General features: G+C 39.9%; 1 protein-coding gene across 4 annotated transcripts in view; it reads right to left on the reverse strand.

Moving 5' to 3' along the window:
* Positions 1–3,324: 3,324 nt before the first annotated feature.
* Positions 3,325–25,971, reverse strand: part of CHRNA6 (cholinergic receptor nicotinic alpha 6 subunit) — a 54,849-nt gene continuing 32,202 nt past the window's right edge. For 3 of the 4 annotated variants that reach the window (XM_068233582.1, XM_068233581.1, XM_068233579.1), the window contains exons 2-6: positions 22,460–22,599; positions 9,303–9,347; positions 7,241–7,350; positions 6,183–7,161; positions 3,325–3,472 (exon numbers count right to left, since the gene is read on the reverse strand). In XM_068233582.1, the coding sequence (XP_068089683.1) occupies positions 3,347–3,472; positions 6,183–7,161; positions 7,241–7,350; positions 9,303–9,347; positions 22,460–22,501 (1,302 nt within the window). In that variant the 5' untranslated portion in view covers positions 22,502–22,599 and the 3' untranslated portion in view covers positions 3,325–3,346. Of the gene's footprint in view, positions 3,473–6,182; positions 7,162–7,240; positions 7,351–9,302; positions 9,348–22,459; positions 22,600–22,977; positions 23,019–25,971 lie in introns of those variants that run through there. The other variant, XM_068233580.1, reaches the window with a different exon arrangement.

Below are 25,971 nucleotides of genomic sequence, written 5' to 3' on the forward strand. Positions count from 1 at the left end.
CCTAAGGACCTAAGGGGATGTTCCCATGCGGCCATTGTGCTCAGTGCAATTTTGTAGCGAGAGGGGATTATTTTTCCCATCCACGAAGTGGTGCCCGGTTCTCCTTTAAAAACTTTGCCAATTGCTCCTCCAAGGGTGTCATATATCTTATTACTTGCCCATGTGGTCTAGGTTATGTAGGCCAGACTTCTAGAGAAATCAGACACAGAATCAGCGAGCACCGCAGTAACATTAGATGCCCAGATTTGACATCTCCTCTAGCAAGACATTTTTTGCAGGCTGCTCACAACGTCTCACAGCTGAGATTTCGTGTTATTGAGATAGTTCAGCCAGCCAAAAGGGGTGGTGATTTTGAGAAAAAATTATTGCAGCGTGAACTGTTCTGGATGTATAAATTGGATACTATACATCCTCATGGTTTGAATGAGGAAGCTGACCTTTCATGCTTTCTGTAGAACTCTTTTTCAAATCATTCTATTGAGCTAAACACTGCTGATGAATAGCTATGATATTCCAGCTTTTAATATTTTAAAAAAAAAGTTTATATCTACTCCTACTTGGATAACATTTTTTTGTCCTGGTGTTATTTGATGTACTCATACATGTATTCTGTTTGTATTTTAGCATGTCAAGACCATCACAGCGTTCAACATCATCATCCCATTGCTTCTGACAAGTGCTGTGGATTTCTAAGTCCTAAAATTAGCTGCAGTTCCTTCTGCCACCACTATACACTTGTGGCGCTGCTCCCTATCCCCATACAAAGCGTGGCGGCCATCTTGGGACTGGAGCTCTGTGACACTCCTTCCCTTTGCCAGCCAACACTATGGAGGTTGTGGAAGTCTGCGCGTGACGTCATCACGTCACAGGGCCGGCCCCGGTGTGATGCCCTCTCTCCCAGATCAACAGGTGCATATAAACAGCGCTACATGGACTTTTAATCCAGGACACCACCGCTCTGCACAACTTTGCTGTTGCCTCCAGCTGCCTACAGCTAAATCCCATTGATAAAGGAATCTATTTCCGAAACGCCGCGCCGTCTGGGTAATACAGCGGTGTTCGTTCTTTACACTGTGATTTTTATGGACTCTTGTTGTGTCACATGTTGCTGTATATTACTTCAGTGTTGTTCAGCCAGTGCATGGTGCTGTCTTCATTCCTTTGATGCACCAGTTAGTAGTATGGTGCTATAGCATATATGTTGCATTACTGTACTTGGATGTATATCATGCATTTGGCTGTGCACTAATGTTACTATAGCTTGCACAGATCACTTTACATGTCTTTTTTGTATGTCTTGTCAGCACTTTTAATATAGACTTTTTTGCATCTGAATATACAAGGTGTGCATGTCCTTTTACTTACTCCTAAGGAGTTGTTGACCTTGCTCTGGAAATTAGTGATATTCCAAATTTGAAATTCTCAGTCAGTTGCTATTGTCTTCCGCAATGAAAGGTCAGGGCCTCTGCTACCAAGCACTACGAGATGGTCATAACACCATTATTATTCTTAAAGGGAACCTAAAGCGAGGCTTCCATATTTATTTCCTTTTAAGCAATACCAGTTGCCTAGCTGTCCTGCTGATCTATTTGGCTGCCATGGTGTCTGAATCACACACCTGAAACAAGCATGCAGCTAATCCATTCAGATTTCAGTCAGTGCACCTGATATGCATGCTTGTTCAGGGACTATGGCCAAAAGTATTAAAGCTAATGGGAACCGACATTAAAAAAAAGAAAAGTCAGATACTCACCTAAAGAGAGGGAAGGCTCGGTCCAAATGAGACCTCCCCTCTCCTCTCCCGGTGCCCGGTCCCGCTCAGGATCCCCCGTAGCAGTATTCAACCGTTTTGGTCAAATACTGGCACTTCCGGGAGGTTTCGGAAGACTTCGGGAGCACTCGGGCTCCCGAAGATGGGCCGTTCCATACTACGCATGCGCGAGTGCCGTCATAGACGCACTCGCCCGTGTCTATGACGTACTCGCGCGTGCGCAGTATGGAGCTGCCGGCCTTCGGGAGCCCGAGTGCTCCCGAAGACTTCCGAAGTCCCCACGGCGGAGGATTTGACCGGAGGATCCACCGGGCACTGGGAGAGGAGAGGGGAGACTCATTAGGACTCAGAGCCTTCCCTCTCCTTAGGTGAGTATCTGACTTTTTTTTTTACACATGGGGTTACATTAGCTTTGAAGGCAGAGGATCAGCAGGCCAGACAGGCAATATGCATTGTTTAAAAGGAAATACATGTGGCAACCTCTATATTTTTCTCACCTTAGGTTCCCTTTAAGCAAACAGCTTTGCTTTGTTTAATTTAGAACATTAATATTAAAGAGGAACTATCAAAGAAACTGTCCCTCTGTAAAACCCACATACCTATAGAGCTTTTAGCCAGCAACAATAGAAACCTTTTCAGAAGTCTCTGATCACAGCCCGTGTAAAAGGAATGTCGAATGTATCAGCTTTTTGTAACGAAAGTCAGCATTGGGGTAAGAGCTGTACCATGTAGATAGGTTCCCCTTCTCTGTCACTATTCACAGAGGAATTATTTACTGTTTGTTTCTGCCCTGCTCACACACACACACACAATGCTTTCTCACAGATCATATGAGAAAAGCTGAGAGATTTTTTAGCTACAGACAAGGACCCCTTCAGAATGAGCTCTTCCTGGCTGTAAACCCTGTTTACTTTAGACTGCGTGAGGCAGACAGAGACACAGGAACAGCTGATGAGTTATTTATACTCGATATGATGCTGTATTTCTACTTTCTAGCATTCTGAAGACATTTTACTCACAGGATTACAACCAGTGAAGATTGTTTCTGTATGCTGGATGTGCTATAACCAATCCTCCATAGTAATGCCCTCAGTGAAAACTGTTCTCTGTAAATGTCATATTTTCTTCACATAAAAAATGAAAAGATGAAAAATTTTGCTAGTAATTACTGGAAATATATGTGGCATTTAGAATTTTAGTTAACTTTGATAGCTGACCTTTAAGAATCAAGTGGCGCTAGAACAAGTGCAGCAGTGAGGTATGTGATGTGGCAAAATGCTTGAGTGTGTGTTTGTGGGGGCAGAGTTATTTTTGGGAACATTTCATCTTGTGTTGCTGTTGCATTTTAGAACCGGCAAATGTGAACATACTATTATTTACTGCACCCATTTCCTGGCATAAGCTATACTGTGCTACGCAAGTGCACTGTCTTCTGTTAGATGTTACAATGCATAGGCTCTGATTTATGAAGGTTGGAGAACACTTGAACTGGATATACGTGTATGTTTGTATGAACAGTGTCCTTATCAATAATACAAAATGGCATTGTAAAAAAAAGTTATATAAAATTTCGTATCATTTGTTTCCATCTATTATTGGCTGTAAAAATAAGCCGGTAGTCCCCACAACACATAGAATTATGAAGACCCACAAAAAGACTCGGTCAATGACCATGGCGACATACTTCCAATCATCTTCTTCCTGAAATAACAGAAACACACAATGTCATACAGATCCTTTTACATAAAAAATGCAGATGATGTTCTATTTAAAACATTATTTGAACAAGTTTACTAATGTCCTGCAAAGCAAAATGATCACTTAAACAAAACAATATATTAACCTTAAAAGGCCCGAGCACCTATGTTAAACAATGATTTAAAATGGCAACATGAATTGTACTTATGAGGGGCTGCTCAATGAGGGCATCCATTATGCTGCTTCCTGTGCCAGAGAATCACAGGTTTAAAGTACCCACAGTGATGTCACACTCCGCTGTGGTGCAGGCTGGGAGATGTAGTCTACTAATGGGATTACAGTTTTGTCTGTACCCATCTAGCAAACCCGGTGACTAGTGAGGTGGAGATCTTATAAATTAACTTGAATTCAGCATTCGAGTTGTCATCATATTCCATACTGCTTGCACAGCGTTTATTAACTGTGTATATTTTAAGCTAAATGTAACTTAGCAAAAGATAGCACACACCACCTTTTGTTCATTGAATTGATACAAACCTGTGTTTGCATTATACGTGCTGTATAGATGGATTCCAGCTACTTTCAGGGCACTGTTCCTTATTAAGTCAGTTAAAGTAAAATTCATGCTACAAGATATCTATAAAAGGAAAGGTATTTACGGATCTTTCTTAGTCAGATGCTCCATTTATACTTAAATAACTGAACAAAATGTGCAGTATATGGGCCATTAAAGACTATGCCCACACAATAATCACTGAAATTCAATTGAAAGTAATTTGTCTCTGAGGCAGTAGACATAGCTAATTCCTCACATATACCTGGTTTAGTCATTGATTACCACTAAAGCACATACAGAGGTGATTATTACCTTTCCCCACCAATAAAGAGCTAATGCAGTGACTGGAGAAGGGCCCCATGTGGGTCCCTCAGGTCAGGGGCCATGGTGCGGTTGTATTCCTTGTTGCTATGTCACTGGTTACAACCCAAACAAAAGTCAGCACTTTTTGGCACTGGAAATGTTTGATCACGCTATTTAACTACGTTATACATATTGAGCTGATCATGAACACCCATGAAAGCTCAAACGTATACAAAAAAAGTCTTATCTCTACTTCTAAGACTTTTACCTTATCCACCAACAGCAAGATGAAGAAGTTCAAGTACCTCATTTGTATGGTTATGTACAAATGGTGACCTGGAAGAGTGCATTCAATAAGTGCAGTGCACCTCTGCTTTCCTATTGTCAACATGCAAAACAAACCAATATAAAGTATAAATCTGATAAAACAGTTCTCAACAATTCCAAACTCACCTTTTCATGTTATTAAAATGGAGGCGAGAGTCAGTACTGCTGGCCGTTTTGCACTTAAAGGATACCTGAGGTGACATGTGACATGATGAGATAGACATGGGTATGTACAGTGCACAGCGCACAAATAGCTATGCTGTGTTACTTTTTTTCTTTCTTTGTCTGAAAGAGTTAAATATCAGGTATGTAAGTGGCTGACTCAGTCCTGACTCAGACAGGAAGTGACTACAGTGTGACCCTCATTGATAAGACATTCCCCTTTTTATCTCTTTCTTGCTCTCAGAAGCCATTTTCTGCTAGGAAAGTGTTTTATAGTTGGAATTTCTTATCAGTGAAGGTCACACTAGTCACTTCCTGTCTGAGTCAGCCACTTACATACCTGATATTTAACTCTTTCAGGCAGAGAAAGAAAAAAGGAACACAGCATAGTTATTTGTGTGCTACATACACATCTATTTCATCATGTCACATGTCACTTCCAGTATCCTTTAACGTGCTCAGGGCCGGTTCTAGACTTTCCGCTGCCTGAGGCAAATTTGTGAAAAAACGCCACTCCCCCAGTATAATAACACCCCCCCCCCCCATAATAGGTAACCTGGAGGGGGTAGCGGGCAGAAAGGGGGTATTAGGCACAGTGGCGGGGAGGGGGGGTCAGACCCCCCCTCCCTCACCTGAGTCCCCCGATCTGCGCTCCCCCTCCGGCTATTAATGCAGCTGCGTATATTGTCAGGCAGCGGGTGGGGAGTACTCACCTCTTCCACGTTCCAGCGTGCGTTCCACTCTCTTCACTTCCTGCATTGCCGTCCATTTATAGTACAGTGGGTGGCATTGCAGGAAGTGGCACCCCCCTCCCCCCCCCGAATTTCATGCCTGAGGAACCCGCCTCAAGCGCAAAATTGCTGTCAGCACTGCCACACCATCATTCCTCCATTCACTGGTACGTGTCAATTTGCCTTTTTGCACAGTATGCATTGCGATGTAGAGTAATATTAAAAGTTTGAATAAAGCAGTCACCAACAGTGCCGACTCAATGCAGACTACCTACATAGCCAGAGCACACTGATTCTACTGCTGATGCACCAGGTGGTCGGGTATTTAATAAACGCCCCCCCCATCATTTCACTGCACTTTACACCGCAGTGCCAGCACCGCTTCTCTGCTTCTATTAGAAGATTCGCCTTTTCATGTACATGGATTTTCGGGCAATAAGCTTTTCAATTATACCTTTTTAAAAGAATATAATGCTTTAGATGAGCGGCATTATTTAATGCATGCTCACTCCTTAAAATAATGCAAATACAGTATATCAGAATACAATTGCATTGGTAACCATTGTTTAACTCATATGAAATCGCACTTGTAATGCACACGTCCTTCTTGGAACCTCCTACATATAATTCTTACCTCTTTTCTGCCATTGTGATCTTTGATATTCGCTGCCATGAACTGAATGCTGTCAACAACACCTTGGAGCTCTACTGAAGACTGTTGGATTGCGTTACAGGCTTCCTGCTGATGCTGCTTGCGGTTCCTTGCACTCTGTTCCTTTGTTCTCATACAGTGGTAACAAGTCTCATCTTCAAATTCTTCCAGATCTCTGCACTGTGAATTCATCAGTCTTCCTGTCTTGCCATAGGTCTTCTTCTTGTTTCTTTTAGAACAAGGTCGGTCTTTCTTCTCCACGGTCTTTCTCATCATGAGTAATGTAGGCAGGCGTTTGAGAAAAGCATTTCTTACCCATTCAGGCATTTTGTGTGTCGTTGGGGTTCGGTAATGGATGTTAAGCACAAATACTGTGACCACTATGGATAGAGTTACAAATATCATAGTAAAAAGAAGGTATTCGCCAACAAGTGGAATTACAAGAGACGTTGAAGGAATTGTTTCAGTGATTACCAATAAAAAAACAGTTAACGACAGCAGCACCGAGATACAGAGAGTGACTTTCTCCCCACAGTCAGATGGAAGGTAGAAAACCAATACTGTTAAGAATGAAAGAAAGAGGCATGGCATGATCAAATTAACAGTGTAGAACATGGGGAGTCTTCTGATATAAAAAGAATAAGTTATATCTGTGTAGATCTCTTCACAACAATTATACTTAATATCGTGTTTATATCCAGAGGCATCTATAATTTCCCATTCACTGTTTTCCCAGAAATCCTTCATGTCAACTTTTGAACCAACAATGGAAAGATCGATCTTTGCCTTATCGTATGACCAGGACCCAAACTTCAACGAACAGTTCTGATGGTCAAATGGGAAAAATGTTATATCCATTGGGCATGAGCTCTTAAATATTGCTGGTGGGGACCAGTTGATTAAACCATTGTATTTAAGCAAGGCCTTAGTTTTTCCTTCCACTTGAAAGTCTCCAACAGCACTGCAGAAAGAGAATGTTGTATACATGAGTTGTCCCACTATGAAACAATGCTTTAATATTATTAAAATAGTTTGCTTACTTATTATATAATACAATGTCAGGTTTCCAGATTTTGTCTGCTGGAACACGCATAAATTCAATGCCATCAAAATCCACTGGATTCCACTTCAGTTTGTAATCTCTCCAGATCTATAAGAAATAAGCAATAAAAGCAAATGAAATAAATTATTTATTTAATAATAAATAAATAAATAATTATTTCCTGGCTGTCAAGCTGATCCTCTGCCTTTCCTGTTTTTTGTGTTCCTGAACTGGAACAAGCATGCATATCAATGGTTAAAATTTATGGGCTGTGTATTTTTCTTTTCCTGATAAGTGATTCAGAAGCGTTAAAACCAGAGGAACAGCATGATGGGCAGGGAAGTACCACTAATTCTAAGAATCAAAGGCTGACCGTATATTTTCATATTTCTCTCAATTCAAAACTAGAAGAAGATTGTGAAGGTGCTGTGGCAGAACAATTACATACACTGCTGTGAGTTAGAGCACTAGTTTAGCTAGATTTCTAACACATATATTGAATACTAGCTGATGCTCCGGCATTGCCTGGGTATGTGTTTGGCTGGTGTTGGCCCCACCCATTTTTTCTAACCCTAACACACAATTACTCAATTATTCAATGACCTAGTTTGTGAGCTTTGCGGTCTTTGGCATCAGTCATTTGCATTGAAATGAAACAAATCTGATTGGCTGTTTGTGGCTCCACGCCTTTGCTTAATTTGAACCCCAGTCACTCAATCATCAACTGTACCAGGTTTTAGGCTTGTGCCATTAACAGTGCAAGAATGGCAGCAATTAAATATTCCCCTTGAAAATCAATAGGAGAATTTTGATTGGCTTTTGTAGGCTCCACCCACTTTTCTGAATATGAATCCCAGTCACCTAGTGAACAAACTGTGCAAAGTTTGAGACCCCTGCCATAAACAGTGTAGAATGGCTGCAGTTCACATTTTCCCAGTGAAATTTGTATTTTTCTCCACCCACTTTTTGCTTATGGGGATAAAATCTATCCCATATGTTATTCCTGGTATTGTACTATGTGTGTGCCAAATTTCATTCAAATCCGTTCAGCCATTGTTGCGTGATTGAGTAACATCCAAACTTTGCCATTTACAATATTAGTGAGATACACACACCACACACCCACATGCACCTATATTAGGCTAATATAGCAAACTTTCTGTAGAGAGAAGTAATCAGATCCTTTCCAAAAATAGCAGAGATATGGACATCAAAGACCTGGATGATCAGCAGACTGCCATGTATCAAAAGTGTACCACTGAATACAGATCCTCATAGACTTAGGCCTGGGGCCCACTTACAGGAGCGATTGCGACTGCGCTTGCGCAGTGTACTTTGCTGTTTCTGGCACAACTTCTAGTGATTTAAAAGGGCTTGTTAATGAACAACGATCACAAATAGCAATTTTTGTTTTATAAGTGCGCGTAGTGTGCTACAAAATCGCGTTTGTAAAGTGATTGCAAAGCAAGCTATAGGTTCACCTCCATCCACTTTCATTAACCTAGCACTTTTTGGAAACGACAGCAATTCACTTCACTCTGTGTTTTACCTACAGTATTATGGCTGATACATATGATACAACTTCCTGGCAGACCGTATGGTTGAAACGATAATTTCCAACATGTCTGATCTGCTATAACGGAACCGATTTTGTGCAGTAATGATCTGAAAATCGGTCCTGTTATCATTTGGGAGCAGATTGCACATGTCGGAAATAATCATTTCGACTCGACGATCTGCCGAGAAGTTGTATCCTGTGTATGAGCATTTACTGCCTATTTCAGGACAAACAGAATATAATTAGGTAGATCTCATGACATGGCAACATAATGGCTCTGACTTTAATACATTTGTCAGTTAAGATATTATATCTATAGATTTCTTTTTGATAATTAAGTTAACATTTTATATTGTCTGTAGTTACAGTAAGTGTTCATTTGAGGATTTTTTTTCTCTCTTTCTCTGTTTTTTACCACGGTTGTACGTCTTATAAATACAGCACAACGTGGTGGTATACTATTAAATGACACAGAAGACTGTACATATATATGACTACTTACCTGGCGAAGCCACAAGTTGGTCTCCAAGATTTGATTTACTTCATCCTTAATAGAATAAAATCATACTCATAAATACAAATTTTCAATGCAAAAAAAAATCATACATACAGAATCAGTCTTAATTGCACTAATCTGCAAGATCAGACCATTGTATGCGTTATGCGGCTGATGTTACCATTCTGACATTCACTTCTGGAGCAAAACACATTGGAATGTGTTCCTGGTACACAGCTCAGCTGTACCAAAAAATGAATCCTTTGGTCGTGTGGAGCTAATGCCCTTAAGAAAAAAAAGATTATAAAGCCCTTACACTGATTAAAACAACTACCAAATAAAATCACCCACAAAGAACTCTAATTTTATGGTAATGAAAAATCTTGCAAGAGTCCTGTCAAGTTGCTTTCCAAATCCACTGACCTGTATGCCATGTGGTACCTGCCATCAATATAGTGTCAGTCTAAACATGCCCACTAATGGTATCATTTCAGCGAAGAATTGCACGAGCAATCACACAAATGCGATCAGAAAAAAAATGTCGCAACACATCGATTCTTTCACCATCAAGAAACCAATATGTACTTCCTATACATCACAACCAATTATAAAAAAACATTTTTCCCCCGATTTACTAAATTGTCATGGATGATCACCGTTAGAATAGTTCATAGTCAATTTGAGACATGAAATAGGTTTATTTTCTGCCAATTCAATTGCATTTGTCTGACCACTAAGGCGATTCTTCTCTGACTATTGTACCATTAGTGAGCACTTTTTGGCTGGCAATCCATGAATAATTTTTTCTAGCTTATTACTTTAATCAGATCTGCCTGTAATCTACTGCCCCAACACATCTGATCTATTCGCTTTTGATCAATTTTTTTTTTTGGGGGGGGGAGGTGTAGCTGGAGCAGTGGAGAATCAATAGCCACATAGCATTGCACTGCATTAATGGTTGATACATTTGTGCTAAAATCTACTGAAACAGAGTTTGCTCTCAGTCTATATTCAACCTTCTATTTAACCTTCTAGAGGAACTTTAACCAAGGATTGAACTTCATACCAATCATTAGCCAATGCCCCCTTTCTACACACAGAATTTCTCTGCACCCAGCAATAAATTGTGTGCTTGGGCCTAGAATACATACATTCAATGAGGAGCACAGCTATATAGCCCATAGATAGCACCACACACAATTATGAAAGGTATATCACAATTTATTAAGGTATTCAATAACACACTATCATTTTTCATTTCCCATATTGAAATAATACTACAGAGCCTGGGTTCATACCCTGATAGGAGCGCTAAATGAGCACATCAAGTGGTTATTATATATTTTTGAAGCATTAGCCCCATACATCTTTCATATATGTAGCATTTATCTTGGTATTAAAATACAGCTTATGGTTCATATATATATATCATGGTTTCTGTGGAGAGGGATGGTTTAATGGTTTTTAATACTATGTTAATAGTGTGTTTTTAACAAGGCACCAGAGGAGGAATATCTTGGTTCTATCTTTTAACAGCACTGAGAATGTACAGAGCGTATAAAACTGAGAAAAGGAATGATTGTTTTGCAACTCCCTAATGGTAAGACACTAATAGTATGCACACTGACACCAGTAACCAGGACATAGGTATCAAGGAGAGGAAAGTGTTACCAGTTTGCAACAGTTTAAAAAGTATTATGTACCCCCAGTAAATACTGGGAGATGCTGGATGGCGGCAGCTATGTTTGCCCGCCTCTACGCCCCTCTGAATATCCACAAGCCAGCAGTTCATTCTTTTGGGCTATAATTTCTCTTTCTTTCTTCTTTTGTCTCTACCTCACTAACAAATCTGCTTCTCTGGTCTTGATTTCACTGAACGCTGGTTTGTGCCGCAATATAAGGGACAGGGAACCTCTTCCCTAGTCACTTAACTACTAGTTTGGGAACAAAGCTGTGGTGTAGTTAGCCACTTTTAAATACTGCAGCAGGGTATTTTAGTTTACTGTTCTTTAGTTCTATAGTTCAACTTACAGACATGGCAGCAGCTGTATTGTGTGATTCACAGGTACCTGGTACACTCGACCCCCCTGGATCTGCCCCCCTTGCTACCCACATAGAAAATTACACGTCATGGCACACATGGAATCCTCCCTAAAAATAATATCCTGGAATGTTAGAGGACTGCGGTCCCCTTTTAAGCGTTCACTGGTATTTCAGTATGTTACTAAATACAAACCTAATATTCTTATATTACAAGAGACGCATTTGGAAGGAGCTTCTACAAAAGCATTATCCAAACCATGGGTTGGCAAGGCTCTACATTCCACCTTTTCTACCTTCTCAAGAGGAGTGTCGATCCTGATAAATAAAAACATTACACACAAAATAATAAATACGTACTTGGACTCAGACGGCAGATTTGTTATCATGCATTTGATACTTTCGGGCATGGTATTTTGTATAGTAGGAGTGTATGCTCCGCCCCCTTTGCAAAAATCTCTTCTAGACAACATAATGGCCTTGATACAAAACTATCTGCCTGCAAAGTTGCTAATAATTGGAGACTTTAACAATATTCTCCTTGCGGGAAAGGACTCGACTAATGTTAACAGGTCCCATAACTCTGATCTTACAAGCTGGGCTGACGCTCTCTCTTTGACGGAGGTGTAGAGGTGGAAAAATTCACAAGCTACAGCATATTCTCATTTTTCAGCTGTGCACCGCACAGCATCAAGGATCGACCTAGCTTTTGCCAATGTTGATTTTCTTAGTAATGTATCAGGAGCAACTTACCTCCCAAGCGGCCTCTCGGACCATGCTCCCCTAGAAATTACTTGTAAAATAGGCACCATGTATTCTAGAACATTATGGAAATTAGATCCAAAGTGGGTCAATGATAATGAAATTGGGGAAAAGATTACGAAGGCAATTCAACAATACTGGGATGTAAATTTAGATACAGCGACAGAGGGAATACAATGGGATGCATTCAAAGCTACGATTAGAGGAGAATACATAAGTCAAATCTCAGCCAAAAAGAAGGAATTTAATAATACCTTAGCCTCCCTACAGGACGAGGAGAGGACTGCCACCCTAACATATGCGAACTCCCCAGACGACGCTAATTTTGCAGACCTTATGCATGCTCAGAGGAACCTAAATTTACACTTAACTGATCTAACTAAAATTTCAATGCTTGAATGGCAACAAATGGTCTTTGAAAAGGGCGACAAAAATGGCAAACTACTGGCGAATATTTCAAGAAGCCCTACAACCCAATCAAATATCCCTGAAATGCGGGTGCAGTCAGGCGAGATATCGGCTAGCCCCCCCCCCCCCCAAATCCTTCAAATGTTCCATGATTATTATACAAACCTATATAAATCATCATACAATAAAAGGCAACAAGAAAGCTCTCAGCTACTGAACCAGTTAGATATGCCGTCATTAACAGTAGAAACAGCTATAGAACTAGAGGTTGAACTTTCAGAGGAGGAGATATTAGATGCTATTTCCTCCTTTCCAGCACAAAAATCCCCGGGCCCAGATGGCATCCCCATCGAATTTTATAAGAGACACGCTCGTTTATTAGCCCCCAACCTTAAAAATACTCTAAATAAATGTTTAGCCACTGGAGAATTACCTCAGTCATTTTATCAGGCCCATGTAATCCTAATATTAAAACCAGACAAAGATTCATTGGACTGTCAATCATATAGACCAATTTCGCTATTAAATAATGATCTAAAAATACTCACCAAAATTATTACTACTAGAATAAATAAGCATATTACTGAAATAATTAATCCAGATCAAACTGGATTTATGCCCCACAAAACCACTGATATTAACCTTTGAAGAATCTTTACACATGTACAGTCATCAGAGGAAATTGATTCTCCAAGAGCTCTCGCCTTCTTAGATATACAACGAGCCTTTGACTCGGTAGAATGGCCATACTTGTGGTCTACACTTAACAAGATGGGATTTGGGGAGAAGCTAGTTTCGTGGATCAAAACTATATATAAATCGCCAACCTCACAAATCAGAATTGGGACACAACTATCAGAGCAGATAGGTCTATTTAGGGGCACTAGACAGGGATGCCCTCTCTCTCCAGCCTTGTTTGCTATAGCCATGGAACCTATTGCAACTGCCCTAAGACAGAGTCCTGATATCTGCGGTTTTGCTGTGGATCGGCTGGAGGAGAGGGTGTCCCTGTATGCCAATGATTTAGTGGTATATATGTCTGATCCTGCTACTACTATAAAAGGGGTATTTGAGATTCAAAAATTCGCTCCCTATACTGGTCTAGTAGTAAACCAAAGTAAATCCAAACTCCTCGTGTTAAACTGTGATAATATCCCACAATCCCCAATGGAGACGGTGGCTAGAACTAAATATTTGGGTGTTGTTATTTCTAATAATACCAAAGATTTCATTAATGATAACATATTGCCATTAATCCAATATACAAAGCAAAAATTGGTTGGGTGGCAGTCCCTTCCTCTGTCTCTTATTGGAAGAATCAACCTGGTAAAAATGAAGCTCCTGCCAAAGTACTTATATATATTCAGAAATTGCCCAACATGGATTCCCAAATATATAATCAAAAACTTAACGTCCATCCTCTCTAGCTTTATATGGTATAATAAAATCTCCAAAATCAGCCTAAAGAAACTACAAAGACCCTGGACGGAGGGGGGATTGGCGTTTCCAGACTTATTTAAATATTATATTGCCAGCCAATTAGTAACTGCACACTGGTGGATGTCTCAAGATGACACAAATGCTGCAACTGTCCTGGATGCTGCTCTGCTGGGCTCCTTTGAAGCTTTAAAACAAATATTATATAGAGGGACCACTGCACCATATCCACTAACTAATAATATAAGAGTCGTTATAAAAGCTTGGGATTTAGTGCATAAGTGGACCCGCCCTCCAGATAACAAATTCTCTCCCAACACCCCTATTTGGAATAACCCAAAATTATCACAATTCTTTACAATCCCAGATCCTATAATTTGGATATCAAAAGGAGTGTCACATTTGCAGCATATTGTCCAAGCTGGACAGCTAATACAATTTGATTCTCTAAAAGAGGCCTTTTCACTCCCTAATACACATTTTTTTCGCTTCCTGCAACTACGCCATGCCTTCGGAGCCCAGTTTGGTGGAGTTCCGCTTAGACTCGCAACATCTGAGATTGAGGATATCATACTAACTGAAAACCTCAGTAAACCCATGTCGACGATATATCAACATATAATTCTATTAACTGAACCCCACCTTACTACCTATAAAAATGCATGGACAAATCTCATACCAAGTCTGGATGATGAGGAGTGGGAAGATGTGTGGATAAAACCCTTCCAATACTTAATTGCGACCAGAGATAGACTGATACAGTTTAAAATTTTACATAAAGCATACCTTACCCCCTCTAAATTGTCCAGATTTGATAGATTGAACCCGATAAATTGCTGGAGATGTAATGCTAGTGATGCAGATCTAGACCATATGGTGTGCAGTTGTCCTAACATTGTTTCTAAGTGGATAGATATCTGTGAATACGTTAAGAAGATTACCAAAACCAATATACCAGTTAATCCGTTATATTGTATTCTGGGGGACACCACCAGACTGGCTCCTACACACGCTCAAAGGTCACTAATAGGGTTGCTACTATATTACTATAGGAAAGCAATTATTCTCAATTGGAAGAAGTCAGAAGCTCCTTCAATTCAATTCTGGAAGAAACTAATTAATTACTCACTGCATCTTTATAAAGCTGCATATTTGGCTAGAGGGTGCCCACAAAAGTTTAATAAAGTCTGGAAACCTTGGACAAGTAATAAGGATACGTCCTAAGAGAATGAGGGTGGGTAACACGTTGCAAAGTCTGTAAATGCATGTTGACAGACAAAATATACTTTATATGTAATAGCTGCAATAGACTGCAAATATTTTACCTGATATAAACTAGGACGAGCAGAGGGGGGAGGGGGGGTAGGGGTGGGTCAGGATGGTACGCGGTGGTCATGAATGTAAGTCTGTAATGAGTTCTGTAGCTCACCTGCGTGTGGGCCCTCTTTTTTTTTTTCTTTGTGATAAACGTTATGTTTTTGTCAAATTATTAATATCAATAAAAAGAATTTACAAAAAAAAAATGTTAATAGTGTGTTATTGAATACCTTAATAAATTGTGATATACCTTTCATAATTGTGTGTGGTGCTATCTATGGGCTATATAGCTGCGCTCCTCATTGGAACAATACCCCCTTTCCCACAAGAAGTCTTTACCCTTTCTCCAAGAGACCATCAGGGGGGTCGGTGTAGCTGATATTGTGGTGAAACCCCTCCCATAGTGTGATGTCATGACCATGGTCCTGACAGTTTGATGGCGGTGAACCTGGTTGCATTATGGTAAATAATGACTTTTCCCAACTGCCAAACAAGCAATACCTCCCTCTGTGCATAGAACTTTCAGTAACAAGCATTCTGTATAGATTGCCTGGGAGTACTAAAAATGTCACTATCAGTGATACATTTCAGAATGTAAATCAGGGAGAGGAAAGTTTTTACAATGTGCAATAATTAATATAATAATTAATTAATAAATAATCTATAAATGAACATGGTAAAAAAAAAAGCACTTTTAGTCATTATGTTATTTTCATCTAGTATTCTTTAAGTGTCACCAACAGTTCATGGGAGTTTACACAGACCTGGTTGTGGGTACTACCTTGTTGTGGGTACTACCTGGTTGTGGGTACTACCTTGTTGTGGGTACTACCTGGTTGTGGGTAAATTACATACTACAGGGAGTTCTAAATATATCTCCCACACATATTATCACAAGAAAATTACAATCCTTTTCACATAATAAACACAAGCTGTTAATGCCAGTACTAACCATGTAGACAGGGCAATACTTTCCTCCCTATAGCAGCAGTCTTTTTCTGTCCCCAAGCTTGTGTATCCCCACCCTCCCACACACAACAGTTCCCTACTTTCATGTACAGCAACATCATCATGTTCCCAGTACAGAATCCCATGTAGAGCTAGAGCATCCCCTTCTCTACCAAGGGCAGAGCGTGGCCGTCACTGATATCCTGCCTGCACGTAAACCCATATAAAGGTGATCAAGTGACATAAGATTCATTAGATGCACCAACATGACATCACACTGCTCCATTGGCCCTTCGCCCCCTCTACCCTCTACATAGCAACATAAAACATTGCCTGCAGGCTAGCAATGCATCAGTTCGGCCCTGCAATGTTGCCCAAGGGACCAGGTACCAATCCCGACTGGGCAACATGCCTCATAAATGTGTAGGAGGTTTTAGTTCAGTGGCTCAATGATGCACAGCTCAGTGAATGATACACCTTCCAGGAAAAAATAGAAGTAAACCTATTAAGCCTGTCAGATACTATAAGAACAGATGTGCGTTCTTAAAGAGGATCTGTAAGAAAAAAAAGTGCCCCTATGGGGTACTTACCTAGGGAGGGGGAAGCCTCTGGATCCTAATGAGGCTTCCTCATCCTCCTCCGTTCCTACCTCCATTGACAGTGCTGGGCTCCAGGATCATAACAATCCTGTGTGAGCCTTGTGCAGGAGCAGTAGCGGTTTTCCTTCGACCTCAGGCAGAAAAAAATTAGCCCCATCGGATCGACTCTACTGCTCATGCGCGATGTGTTTGTGCCTGCGCAGTAGAGCGGAGCTGATCGGCCTTGGCTGTTTCTGCCTGAGCCCAAGGGAAAAACGATATTGCGCCTGCGCGATGCTCACACAGGATTGTTATGACCTTGGAGCCCCGGCGGATCTTCGGCAGTTGACATCACTGAAACAGAGGGATGGAGGAGGATGGGGAAGCCTCATTAGGATGCAGAGGCTTCCCCCTCCCAAGGTAAGTACCCCATATGAGCACTTTTTTTTTTCTTACAGATCCACAAAAGTTAGCAATTGTGTGTTGAACAGCCACCTAGCGAACTTATTTTAATAAATCCAAGGCACCCTGGATTTATTTAAAAAAATGTTTTTGCTGTTGATGTAAACTTCATACATCCTGGAATTGAAGTCAATATTTCCCCTCTTTTCCACTAAATTAGCCACACCATTCTAAGTTTTAGTAACCTTTTAGCAGTACTTTTAGTACGTTCCAATGTGACCCAGGTGAGGCTTGCAAATCCTTGCCACCTTACAGCAGACAATTTTTAATAACCCCAAACCAGGGTTGCAGGATCACTTATGTTATCCAGTTACCTCCAGTCCTGACATGTCTGTAAATCAAGTATTGTATATCCCATTTGGAGTGTAGTTTAATAAAAGTATTTCCCACTGGGACTTGCTGAAATGATTTTCACTTTTTACTTTAGATATACTTTATTCATGTTTTGATGCCTGAATACATTTTTTATGAGGCTGCACAAAAAAAAAACATCCCCAGAAAGAGATTAACTGAAATATGCATATCTGAATTAAAACATTAGTCTTTATGAAATGATGCTCATTTATCTCAGAAATGTATTCATACACACAAATGAATTAACATAAGCTTAGGATACCAACTCCTGCACTGAACCAGTGCTTACAAATACCAAAAATCATAAACAAAGTTAGCACTCTACTTGTTCAGCACAAATTCATTGCTAAAAAAAGTGATTTCACAATAAAAAATGATGTCCAAAATAATCTGTTCTGAAGTCTATTTTCTTGTAATTTTCTTAATCAGAAATCATATAATCATATAAGGTGTATAGAAATTTAAGAGGAAACAAAAAGAAGAAATTATATCATCCTGGCTGAAAACTGAAATGGAAACACACACACACACACAAAATCTTCACACTCATAATGAGCATAGCCACAAAAAAACACCTGATCTGAAGAATGGACCTCTTTATCAGAGGGAGTAAGTAGTAGTTGGGACCACCTGCAGTCGCAGGGACTGCTCCACTGAAGTTATGCCCCTGCACTGACGTGATCCATGACAATGCATAGATATGAATGTGCCTATACAAGCTTGATCAGCGAGTTTGCATGCGATGCAGCAAGGCAATGCAGCATATAATGTGAAAGCACCCTTACTGTTGACTTAAAAGGCTTTATAAAGAACAGATGAAAAACAGATAAGGAGAGATTATTCATGAGAAATGTTTTGTGTTTTTAAGTAAAAATGTCTCCACTGGAGACCCAGACAGCAGTAAAAACCTGCCAAAATGGAGCTTGAGTTGTGGTTACATATTAATCATAAGATCAAGATACTAGATAAACGTATCTATATACTATGCAATTTTTTGTAGGTTAGACGTTACACTAAATAAAAACCTTAATCTAATGAAAATATGATAAAAAATAAGGTCCTGCAAGTCAGAACAAGAGCGTAACAATAGAATCCTGCAAGGGATGCAGCCGCAGGGGGGGCCCAGAAGCTGCAGGGGGCCCAGTGGAGGGAGATGTATATTTTCCCTGTCCTGAGAGACTGACAACTAAGAGCACGGAGAGAAAAAAGCAGAAGTATCTGGGGGAAGGGAGGTTGGTGGGAAGAGTATGTGGGGGGGGGGGGGGACATCCAAAGTTTTGCAGGGGGGCCCAGTGATTTCTAGTTACGCCCCTGAGTCAGAAGACTTTGAATGTGAGTGTATGGTATGACTCATACCATATTTTACATTATACAATATTAGGAGACCCAGCAGATGCACTACTGAATAAAGAGAACCTTTTAGACTGCCCATTAAATCCCATAACATGGTAGGAGCAGCTTGGTGTACTAGCATTTTCTCTGATGCTGTGAAAACTAGATTGGCTCACTATGGCCCTTATTCAATTCACTTTTTCTCCTAAGTTTCCTCCTAGGTGATATTTTCACACCTTAGCAATAAAATGCGTTTTAAGCCACCAGCAAGTAAGAAAATGCTTTAAGAATTTTGGCAAGCACCTACTTTTGGCCCAACTTTTAGCACTTTTTCATTTGTAGCATGCTGAAAAATTATTTTAAAAGAAAATAAAATGTATCACTTAGGAGAAAACGTATGAGAAAAGTGTATTGAATGAGGGTCTATGGTCCATATGGAATTAACGTTTATAGACTGTGGCTCATATGCATTTCATTTTTTCTCCTGAGTTTTTTCCTAGGTGATAATTTTAAACTTGTCAATAAAATGCCTTTTAAGCCACCAGAAAGCAAGAAAATGCTAAAAATAATTTTGATAGAACGTTGTCACCTACTTTTTGGTACTTTTTAAGTTGCAAAGTGATGGAAAGTTATTTAAAATCAAAATGAAAAATTATCACCTAGGTGAAAACTCAGGTGAAAAAGAGAATTGCATATGGGCCTGTATATGGTTGATATTTTCACACTTTGTAAATAAATTGTTTTATAAACCACCAGCAGATGAGAAAATACTAAAAACTGTTTTGATTGTACTTTTTTTCACCACGTTTTGGTAGTTTTTCAATTGCAAAGTGCTGAAAAGTTCTTTTAAAAAGAAGTTGAAAACGTATCTCCTGAGAGAAAACTCAGAAGAAAAAGTGAATTGCATATGGGCCGATATGTTTTAAGAAAAAATAAAGGAAAACCTTAATGACTGAATGAATGTGAAAAAATACGGGAACATCTGGCGTGATACGTGTACCCTATGTCTGATGAGGGGGTCTTAACTTGGAAGACCACCAATACAGGGAGTCCCAGTTAACAAATAAGATTGGGGCTGTGGGTTCGTTAATTTGAATTTACATGTAAGCCAGAACAGGTTGATCTGTCAAACAATTTTTTGTCACTTTTGATAAGTTATTTTATTAGATCATAATTAAAATATTCATTATCAGAGACATGAACTTTTAAGATTATGTACACACAGTGAAAATAGGGCAGTATAGTTATGTAATTTCAATCATAAATACACCATGAAGGTCATACTTCAAGCAAACCTGAAGTTATAAATGATGTGCCTTCAGGACTCCTAGGCAGGCTTCGGAAGCACTCACGCTTCCAAGTGCTTCCAAAGACGACAGCATCTGTACTGTACATGTGCGAACTCCGACTCGCCCCTGTGCAGTATGGATCTGCTTGTCTCTGGAAGTACTTGGGGACGTGAGTATTTCCTGAGCCTGCACAAGGAGTCTCAAATGTGTATTCAACCTGCAGGTCAAATAACTTTAACAGAGGGACATTGTGTTGGACAACTGAATACCATATATTAAATCAGTTCCATTTAGATTAAATTAAAATGCACTCAAGGAATTTCAAATAATCATACGAAAGCACAGCGATTATAATTCCAAACATATCCTTATTACCTAATCTGCAAACTAAAAATCCAACTACATGCAAACATTATTTAGATTTAAAATGGAGGAGGGTTATGCTGGGAATACACGGTTGGTTTTTGAGGCAGATAGATGGTTAGATAATTTCTGACATGCCCGATCTCCTGTTGGATCGTTTTGCCGCTCGATTCCTGATAGAAGTGAATGGAAAAATATAAGAAAAACGAGCGGAAGATAAGAGAATCGACTGCAGAATTGAGCGGCAGAAATGAACCGTGTATGCCCAGCATTAGAGCCACTGCCAATGTATTGTTTGTTTCTCTATCGTTGCTAGAGAGACTATGGGCTTGATTCACAAAGCGGTGCTAACTGTTAGCACGCCTGTGAAAACCCCCTTAGCACGTCTAAACAAGCTTTTCGCGCATAAAACTTTACGCGCGCAAAACTTTATGCACAGAGCACAGGGCGCACCACGCGATGTGCCCATTAAAGCCTATGGGACTTAGCGCGCGTAAAACTTTGCGCGCGTAAAACTTTGCGCGCGCCAAGTTAGAGCACGATCTGATTGAGAAAGCCGGTGCTAACCTACTTAGCACCCTGGTTAGCGCGTCTAAAGACTTTAGACGTGCTAAGTAGGTTAGCACCACTTTGTGAATCAAGCCCTATATCTTTTTTATCTAATTTCCTGCCTTTTATGACACTTGTGAGTAGGGATGGTCAATGACAAGAAAATAATTCCGAGTTGATGGAGGATTATGTAAAATTTTGTTTTGATTTGTGAAAAAAAGTTTTTTTTTGTATGTAAATTTATGCAGCTTGAAAATGGACCAATTAAGTTCCACCAAGGTGATTGGTCCATTTTCACGTTGTATCTATCTGCATACAAAAATCCGGCATCAAGTCCATCAAGTCCTGCATCATTGACCATCCCTACTTGCGAAAACAGAAAGTAAGTGAGATTTCCACAACAGAGACAATGACAGCAACAAAAGCTTGACTGGTTGTAATTCTTCCTTACTTTAGACCATTGTTTTTCACATTATTACAGCATGTACCCAATCATGAAAGCTGGTATTTGCTAAGTACCCCCTTTTGTGAATAACATCATCTCAGGTTTCCCTTGATATATATATTTGTTAGGAGTGGTCCATAACTGGTGTGTAAATGTTCATGTTTTCTCTATAGATGTAATTGACTAAAAATACTTTACCCATTAGGTGTTAAAATGACCATACATACTTTTCTTGATGAAACTAGCAGTTGGCTAATAAGAACTCCATAAAGTACAGTGTGTCAAGACTATATCTGTGGTGCCCCCTCCTACAGTTGTCACTCCAGGCATCTGCCTGGTTTGCCTATGCCTAAAAAAGTCCTTTCCTAACCCTACCTAATGTCCAGATGAATGGTTTGAGAGGAGTTAGGCATTACATTTTATCTTTAAAGAGACTCTGTAACAAATTTTTCAGCCTTAGTTCTTCTATCCTATAACTTCCTATGCCTGTTCTAATCTGCTCTGGCTTACTGCAGTCTTTCCTAACTGCACTGTCTCTGTAATAAATCAATGTATCTTTCCTCTGTCCTGTTTGTCGGGCTAAAGCTTGATTGTGTGGAATGTGCAGGGCTGCTTGTGATTGGTAGAAGCGATACACACCCTCTGCAGGCCCCCTGCACACTCTGAATGACTCACACACTATGCTTAGCTGAGCCTATTAGAAGCTGGTTAGTTTGATTGTAAACACTGCCTAAAACTGTTAATTACAAGCCAGGATTGCAGCAGAGAGTGGCAGAAACAGCACAGAGGGGCACAGGAGAAAATAATGAATAGAATGGTATGCTTTTTATTGTAAGAATATTAGAGTACAGATTCTCTTTAAAGAAGAACATTACTTACCACATTAACAAGCTGAGTTATTGCAACCTCAAACTGCACCATAACGGGCTCAGACACATTTTCCACAGGTCTTATGTGCTGATTATAGTGTGAGAAGAGCTTGCGAAAAAGTCTCTCTTCAATATGACTTTGTGATGTCCCTGAAAGGATAATAATAAATGTTTCATTAGTAGAAATTGCAAAAACGCCTTAGTATTTTCTTACTTGATGCTTCTTGAGAGTGCTCTGCTCTCCTTCCACCCCAAAAAAAAATAAATACTGCCATCTATCAGGGCTGGCTCTAATGATTGTGAGCTTGTAACTGTGAAAGGAGCATTAGATTAAGGGCATGCACACACATCCAATTTTGATTGACCAATCACTGGTCAGTTTTACCCCCTTTATGTAGCATGCGAGCCAACACATTTTGAATACTATGAACACATTATGTAGGGAAGCTCTCATATTACAATCAACATTGAAGGTGTGTATCAGGCTTTAATTCTTTGGGCAGAGGAACATAGGGCTAGTATCCTGACCTTGCTGTACCATCCTCTAGATTTTCTTTTCCCTTTTCCAGGAATGTTATGTCTTTTCCAGATTTGCATTGGTTCTTCCATCATGCATTTTGTCATCATGGTGGCTGGTTAGCTTTTGGCCAGATTTTCCATATAACGACACGTAATTGACTCCTCATTTTTCTCCTAGGTGATAATATCTCACATTATCAATAAAATGCCTTTTAAGCCATCAGCAAGGGAAAAAATACACGGAATCATTTGACTACTTTTTTCACATACTTTTTGGTACCTTTTTCAATTGTAGAGTACTGAGAAGTTATTTCAAACAGAAGAAGAAAAATGACATCTAGGAGAAAACTTAGGAGAACAAGTGAATTGGATCAGATGCAAAGTGTGCATGAAAGACTCTATTAGAGACATTTAACATGCTATGATCAAGGACCATTGTGAGTCCGAAGCATGTAGGCCTGCCACGTGGACTGGTTTTATGTGATTGAATAAAGGTTACATTTTACTTTGGGCATTGTGGAGTGCCCCACTTTTTTCAATTTGCTTTGCCTGGGATTGAGTTCCCTGGTTCCTACACTGGCCCTGGTAGGTAGAGTGGATTTCACCTTTTACTACTATGTATCACTACACATAAGTAATACTTTATGTTATACCATATCTTGCTTCTCTACATGTATTTAGTTGTCTTGTCTATATGTGTCTCGTACAGCTGTGTATTATCTGCATTTCCTCTTTATAGCCATGTAAATTGTTTGTACTGCCTGCATAGCATATTTCTTAAAGAGAGTCTGAAGCCAAAATAAATACTTCTTTTTACCTGCTATTTATCTTAAGCAATATGAGCAGTGCTGAAATCCCGCATTCCTACAGCAGAACAAGGTGTTTATACCCCTAAATCCCCATGGCAAAAATAGGGGAGCGCTTCCTGGTAGAGGCAGAGCTTTGCCCTGTACCTCTGCTTCTACTTGAGTCAATCTCCGCCGATTGCCACCTCTCCCCGCCCCTCTCAGTCTTCTTTCACTGAGAGGGGCGGGGAGAGGCGGAGATCTGCGGAGATTGACTCCAATAGAGGCAGAGCTACAGCACAAAGCTCTGCCTCCCCGGGCAGAAAAATCCATGACCTGGAAAGTTGTGGAATTTTGCCCTGGGATTTGGGGGGTATAAAGACCTCGTTCTGCCACGGGAATGCGGAGGTTCAGCACTGCTCATATTGCTTAAAATAAATAGCAGATAAAAAGAAGTATTTTAATGGCTTCAGACTTTCTGCAAAGCAAATCTGAAGTAAGCCCAAGCAAAAATAAATAAATAAACACATTCCCCCCAATCTGTTTGTTAAATAGAGACATTTCATGTTACCACTACTGCACATTCTCACGGCCTGTTCTTTGTTTTTGTTCACTTTAAGAATTATTATTATTATTGTTAATATATAAAGCGCCGGCATATTATTTTTTTTTACAAAAGAAGGTGTTGACCACGGAACAATTTCTGGGTCAGAATTCATTGCTTGTGACTGATAGATGCTTGTGCATGATCCTTAAAAGGGAATCTGAAGTGAAAATAAACTTATGATGTAATGAATTGTATGTGTAGTACAGATAAGAAATAGAACATTAGTAGCAAAGGTATGAGTCTCTTAATGTTTCCAGTACAGGAAGTGTTGAGAAGCTTCAGTTGTTATCTATGCAAAAGAGCTTCTCTGAGCTCTCCGACCAAACGTTGTCGGCTACAGTGCTATTTTCTAAAGCACTTATACATCAAAGAAACAGTGAAAGACAACTTCACATAAGATTTTAAAGCAGTGAAGTTGAAAGGCCCTACCTCGTTCTGCCGCGGGGATGCGTTGAATCAGATTTGATCTGAATGCTTAAGATAACTAAGCAATAAAAAGAGGTAAATTAAATGACTTCAGACTCTCTTTAGTCTTTCTCCTCTATAGGTAAAAAAACGACCCTCTTCCCCTTTCTATCTGGGACATATGGGGTCCCCTTATTATAAAAGAGTATTCCTAGATTACACCATAAGCCACCCACCAGGACCAGCATCCAGATGTGAGATGTACCGGTATTTAGACAAAGACAAATAACATTTATATCGCACTTTTTTCCTGGCGGACTTAAAGTGCCAGAGCTGCAGCCAGTAGGGCGCGCTCTATAGGCAGTAGCAGTGTTAGGGAGACTTGCCTAAGATCTCCTTACTGAATAGGTGCTGGCTTACTGAACAGGCAGAGCTGAGATTCGAACCCAGGTCTCCTGTGTCAGAGGCAGAGCCCTTAACACTATCCAGCCGCTAACCCCCATTTACCCCCACAACCCCAAGCATGAGGTGGGGATGAGCCCCCTGTACTTGCCTTGGACAAGGGATCTTAAAAAGAGAAGGGAGTGATTTCTGACCCTCTATTGCAGAGTCCCCCATGTCATGGGCTATTAGTGCTCACTACCCCTTATTTTTTACATTAAACAACATCCACAACAACTACCACATCTTATCCACTTACTGAATTTAGATGAAAAGAACTGGAGATGCGAAAATAAAAAAAACAAACATTACATTTTGCTCAGCTGTGCAATGTAAATTGAATCATACAATTCCCAAATCACATTCCAAATCCCCAGCAATTTATGAAAATTGTTGGGAATGAATTGGGCACGCAGACTGTTTATGTGCCCTCTTGAGTCTAATCTAACAATACTCCCTTACCAATACTTTTTGGTGAGATTTTAAAGGTACTATGATATTTGGCAATATGACATAAAATGTCCAACAACAATATCACCAAATAAGTTATTCATTTAGAGTAGGATTAAAGGAAGGGATAGTTTGGGGTAAGGGGCAAGGTTAGAGATTACCTATAGAAGGGGCACTTTCTAGTATTACACTTTTCTAGTAGAAGGTTAGAGTTAGGTTTCAGGTTAACATTAGAAGAACATTTGTTGCCACACAGGCCCCATGCTAGTGTACTGAAAATATTGCATTCAAACAACCATCACTGAATCTGCAGCA

The sequence above is a fragment of the Hyperolius riggenbachi genome, chromosome 1 (assembly GCF_040937935.1).
Source record: "Hyperolius riggenbachi isolate aHypRig1 chromosome 1, aHypRig1.pri, whole genome shotgun sequence".
Classification (NCBI taxonomy): domain Eukaryota; kingdom Metazoa; phylum Chordata; class Amphibia; order Anura; family Hyperoliidae; genus Hyperolius; species Hyperolius riggenbachi.